This window comes from Pseudophryne corroboree, chromosome 5, assembly GCF_028390025.1.
Source record: "Pseudophryne corroboree isolate aPseCor3 chromosome 5, aPseCor3.hap2, whole genome shotgun sequence".
Lineage (NCBI taxonomy): Eukaryota > Metazoa > Chordata > Amphibia > Anura > Myobatrachidae > Pseudophryne > Pseudophryne corroboree.
In genome coordinates, this window is record NC_086448.1 from 114,298,676 (window position 1) to 114,304,675 (window position 6,000).

A 6,000-nucleotide genomic window follows, 5' to 3' on the forward strand; every position below is an offset into this window, starting at 1 on the left:
CCTCGGTGTCGGCCGTGTATGCAGCTCAATTTGGACTCATCGTCCAAAGCTGCATGCACAGCCCGGCCGCAGCATGACATCAGTATGCGATATTACACAGTGTGCAAGTCCACGTCAGGCACCCCCAGCTGGCAGGGGGACACACTAGGTGATGTCACTCATGGAGCACATCACCTAGTGTGTACTCATAGGGGTCAATTCAATTCACCGACAGTTGAATAGCGCCGGGAATTAGCTCCCACTGCTATTCAATTCAGCTCAAGTTAAGTCGGCGAATGCCCATTCTTGCGGACTTAACAGGTTGATTTGTCGGGAGAACGGGCATTCTCCGACTTAACTCCCCGCCACGATGCTGATTCCCGACAGAATCAGCCTCGCGCAGCAGCACTTTTGTCAGATTTCTTCTCTCATCCCCCGGGGGTGAGAGAAGAATTCCTGATAATTGAGTGTCACTTGGCGCTGTATTGAATGTGCCGGGAGCTAATTCCCGGCGCTATTCAACTGTCGGTGTACTGAATCGACCCCATAGACATCATAATCATCACTTGCACCAGCCCAATCCTTTTTGCAAAAGATGGGTCTGAAAACCCGCGTATTTACATGTACGCAGAATGCTGCATAGTCCCATATATGTCTGTCATTTATAAAAGGTCTCCGAGTGAGTTCTATTATCCAATCCAAGGTACCATACTGAACATTATTACAAGTTTAGTACAGGATGGACACTAAAGTGATGACAGCAGAAATGACTGATTGTAGGGGATGACATGAAAACCCTCTGATACGCAGATACTATGTCACTTGTGTATTATAGCGACAGTGCAGCATACCTATAACAGGACACACAGTTCCTGCTGAGGTGATATCTGGGATGTTACATGTCACACGGAGGTCACGCGCAGGAAGGAGTTGGATAGCACTAAGAAAAGTGAATGGATAAAATCCAGCAAGTGACATGGGATCTATTTACTAAGCCTTGGAGAGAGATAAAGTGGTGTGATACAAAGTACCAGTCAATCAGCTCCTAACTGTCATATTGCTGTGTTTGAAAAATGACAGTTAGGAGCTGGATGGTTGGTACTTTATGTCTCTCCAAGATTTAGTAAATAGACTCCATAATACGTGCTTGATCACTGTGTTGCCAGAACAATAAAAGGCAATGTATAGTTAATCTCGTGACAGACAGGACTGGTTTGGTGCTCTGTACGGCTGCTAAAAACAGCACCCTACAAAGCAAGTGAGGAGCAAGACGGTATCCCGGCTTTATCCAGCGCGGTAGCAACAGTGCAAAACCTCGGCTATGACTTCCGCATATCCATTCAGGATACATGAAGCAGCCATTCGAAGTGGCACATACCCCTAAGATAAATCGCATACACTGCCTATTGGCACTATGTATATATGCATACTGATGAGCCTTGTAAGGTTAATGGGGGGAATTCAATTGTGTTGTAGCATGACAAATGGTTTTGGGCACCCAACGAAGCAATTCAATTGTTGCTCTGTATGGGCACGGATAGCTGTGACTGCACACATTTCAGCTCGCAGCCCCGGAGGCAGCGAGCTAAAATGTGCAAATAGTCAGCTGTTTGGACTCCCAAACAGCACTTCTCCTGTCACGCTGCTAAACCCTGTCTACTAAGCGTAATAAGCACGATAATGAAAGGGCGCCCAAAAGAATTGAATTGCAACATTGGGTGTCCACTAATTATCGAGACTTAAAAAACAATTGAACTCCCCCCAATGAATTTTATAAATTTTGACTTAAAACTAAAAGGGGGAGATGTACTAAGCAGTGAAAAGAATGGAGAAGTGAGCCAGTGGAGAAGTTGCCCATGGCAACCAACCAGCACTGAAGTAACATTTATAATCTGCATACTATAATATTTTACAGAGCAGCTAATTGGTTGCCATGGCCAACTTCTCCACTCGTTGCACTGCTTAGTACATATCCGCTAAAGTCTTGTATTTTTTACATCTATAATAAGAGGGGCATTGTACCATCAGCAGTGCTAGCCAGGGGGTGACAGCAAACTGACTGGCTTCATGATTGCCGCCCCCCCCACCCCCCACCACCACCACCTTCTGTATTATTTTTAATAGGTCAATCACAGTGCAAATGTCTATTAACGTTTAGATAAGAGGTCATAAATCATAGATGTATTCTATGACTATCAGATAATGAATAAGTAACTGTATAAATAAGTAACTGTATTCAAATCTAACTAACCTCAACTCTAGGAATATAAAATAATGCACAAACATAATTAGAACAAACGGTTTCCCCCAATTAAAAAAGTTTTACAAATCAACATTTAACTGATGACATTTTTATGTCAGATGTAAAATCAGATATATAAAACTATAATAGGGCTCGTAAATCAAAATCCACAGCTCTAATAATAAGTCTCCCCACATGAGGGTCAAACAACCTGGGACCTCGTACCTAGGGTGTCCGTGGAAGCAACAGCACAGGTAACTACATGCCCTACCTGCCGTAGGTCCACAGGATGCCAAATGCTGCCTCTGGATGGCAATGCATGCTGGCTCTTGCAGTTCCACCACATCTAGAGAATCACAGACTGTCCATGCCTACTTTGCACAGCCCGCGAAACGCATTCCATAATATCTTAATTTAAGATCATGTCACGGAACGCAAGCAATAATTAGGTTGCTAGTAGCTAACAACATCTGCTTCATTTAATGATCAGTCAGAACACTTTGCAGTTTCAGCTTTCTAATAACAGTACATTTCTTAATAAGTCACACCATGACCACATCCAAACCCTGCAGAGATATTTAAAGTTTCATGGCTCTAGCCATCAGCAAGCAAAGATCATATTTCTTTCTATCCACTAATCAGATTAAAATGACACGGATGACACTCCAGGAATTGCAATGGTATGGAGCAGGCAGAGGAAGCACACACTATTAAGATACTTGACAGACTGACGGCAGATACAAGATCATCTTAGATTACAAATCAAATCTATTCATGCACCAATACTGACAGAAGATGCCCCGCAGCATTGTGCTGTAATACAATTTATATGCAGACGCACATCAGACATTTAACCTTTGTCTCTGAGAGGGTGTATGTTCTAGGCTGGTGGCGTACTTAGCTTACTGGTCACATTGGAGGTGGTACAGAATACATTGTGCAGAAGGCATTTGGGGGGCAATTTAAGGCTCTGACACGGATACTGTAGAAACTCGGCTTTGCATTGTGTATGTTCCGCAAATGCAGCATATTCACAATAATATTCAAATTTAAGAACCATCTAAGTTTTGACATAGCTAATAAAGTCTATTTCTATCACCAAATCCCACTACAGACTGTACGGCCACATTTAATATAGGTGTCATAAGTGACTATTGCAGAATTGCACTTGCAGAATTGCACCTGAACAGAAATGATCATCAACGGGCAAAAAGAACATTGGAACAATTCGCTGAGACTACTGACAGCTGATAACATGGACAAGGCTTACAATGTGCTATTCCGGCCTAGATGGCTAGCCAATAACCAATAACCGACATTCACAGGGTGTATATATAGATAAGAGAGGAAAACACAAAAAAGCCAAATGATTGTGGTGACAGAGAACGGAAAGTTATCCTCTGGTGAGGAACCACTGTCATGTTCTGTGGAAACCAGTGATGTACTGCAGTGACCTCTGCAGTGGCCACACAACCTGGCGCCAACATCGTTCCCCTCTCATACCACATAACATAGCCCAGTTCATGCCAACTGTCACCGGTGCAATAGACAATGTTAAACTAAGTTCCAGAGCTGACACTTAACTCCAAATAAACATTTACCAATGAAGAACACATAAACACAAGACTTCCAAGAAGGCAGGGAGCAGATGACAGCATGGCATATGCCAACTCAGCATTGCCAGACACAATAAGCTGCCAGCAGTCTCAGCACACAGCGTAAAGGGCATGCACTGGGTATCACATGTGGCCAGTCTGCATGATATGACTGAACAGCTGTGCTCTGCCTCCTGCACCAGAATAACCCTAGCATGCATTTCCAGATCTCCTATGCCACCTATTGTACTGTGAGCTCTGCCTGAGACACTGCAGAGCATTGTCACCCAGCACAGGTCTGTGCTCGGGGGTCCTGTCACTGGCTGGGACAATCAGGGAAGGGGAAATACATGTGACAAGCCATTCATCAGCCCCTGGACCACTCTCTGTCTCGCAGCTCTTACCGAGTGATTGACTCCCCACATCAGGACGCTGAGCAGGGGGTCGCTGGCCCGGAACAGCTTGACTTTCTGAGCCACAAAGTGCTTCTTCTTAGTCTTGGTCTTACTGGCCAGGGCTGAGGCTATGCTGCCGGCTGCGGCCATGGTGGTCGCGCGGGCGCCAACCCCAACGTTCTATCCGTAGAACGTTACCGATCGTGCACTCGCAGCAGCCCCTAACGCTGTAGCCCCAAACGCTGCTTCATCCAGTCCCGAAATTATACAGATCCTGCAAAGTTCTGCGCTGATACATATAGGATAGGAGGTGAAAGGAGGAGGGGGGGAAGGAAACTGCAACTGCCCAGCACAGCTTCTATATCCAGCCCAGAAAGGAAGGGACTCTTCGGGGAGAGATGTCTGTATGAGGATCTGGATCTGTAGGCGTTTCCCTTCTATCTGTAACTACAGATCTGGCCCCCTTCTTGTCTTCCTCTCATGCCAGGCAATAGGTTTGATTTAATGGACCTCCCTTCTGTTTCCTGGAGGGTCTCCCATCCATCTCCTCTCTCCGCTGGATGACAGCAAAGAATGATGCTGCTGCAGCAGCTGCTGCTCTCCCTGCAAAACAGAGAGAGAGACAGATAGGGTGCTGCTGCTAGATGATGATTGCACAGCCCAGCTCGTATACTCACACGCTCACTCACACACATACACAGATCTTCCCCGCCTACTGCTGCCTGATCCCTCCCTGCAGTGCACAGAAGACACACACACCCCTACTTGCATGCACACTCCCCTCCGTGCCACTCAGGCTCACCAGGGTCTGCAGAACGCTTTTATCCTATGTGCAAATGCTCCCTTCTCTTTCTGCCCTTGTTCAGACCCTGCTGCTGCTCTGCAGCACGGGCAGCTGGCTTCATCTTCCCGGGGCTTCCGGCCGCTTGCAGCTCTACTGACTACCTTCGGAGGAGGGGCGGCCGGGCCCGGCCTCTGCAAGCAAAGGCGCCGTAGCGCAAGTATTTCTTGGTTTCATCGGCCTGTGCCCTGAGCAGTATTCATGCGGGAGGGCGTGAAAAACGCATTTTTCTTGTCCAACTCATTTAACTTGTCAGTTAGATACTTGGCTTCGAGTTGACTTTTCATCAGGACAATTGGAGAAATCTGAATCACCTACAGCAATGTATTCACACTGGGGGTTTTATCTGCTGGGAAATAAGGAATTTGCAGACTAGAGATGGGCCAAGTGGTTCTTATCTGCCGTCACATTCTATGTTTCTAAGGAAGCTTAGCCTGCCTTGGCAAATTAGAAAATCAAGCTGGTTCCACTGGGCACATAAATTAGCATAAGTCAAATAAATTAAACATGTCAGATTTGTCAATTATAATTTCTCTTACGTCCTAGAGGATGCTGGGGACTCCGTAAGCACCATGGGGAATAGACGGGCTCCACAGGAGACATGGGCACTAAAAAGAACTTTAGGTATGGGTGTGCACTGGCTCCTCCCTCTATTCCCCTCCTCCAGACCTCAGTTTGATACTGTGCCCAGAGGAGACTGGGTGCACTACAGGGAGCTCTCCTGAGCTTCCTGAAAAGAAAGTATTTTGTTAGGTTTTTTATTTTCAGGGAGACCTGCTGGCAACAGACTCCCTGCATCGTGGGACTGAGGAGAGAGAAGCAGACATACTTAAATGCTAGGCTCTGCTTCTTAGGCTACTGGACACCATTAGCTCCAGAGGGAGTCAGAACGCAGGTCTTCCCTAGCGGTTCGTCCCGGAGCCGCGCCGCCGTCGTCCTCGCAGAGCC

General features: G+C 46.5%; 1 protein-coding gene across 2 annotated transcripts in view; it reads right to left on the reverse strand.

The window, feature by feature from the left end:
• LOC134927318 (phosphatidylinositol 5-phosphate 4-kinase type-2 alpha) overlaps positions 1 to 5,164 on the reverse strand; it is a 261,728-nt gene extending 256,564 nt beyond the window's left edge. Inside the window, exons 1-2 of one of the 2 annotated variants that reach the window (XM_063921582.1) lie at positions 5,014 to 5,164; positions 4,221 to 4,814 (exon numbers count right to left, since the gene is read on the reverse strand). In XM_063921582.1, the coding sequence (XP_063777652.1) occupies positions 4,221 to 4,361 (141 nt within the window). In that variant the 5' untranslated portion in view covers positions 4,362 to 4,814; positions 5,014 to 5,164. Of the gene's footprint in view, positions 1 to 4,220; positions 4,888 to 5,013 lie in introns of those variants that run through there. The other variant, XM_063921581.1, reaches the window with a different exon arrangement.
• Between the last annotated feature and the right edge of the window lie 836 nt (positions 5,165 to 6,000).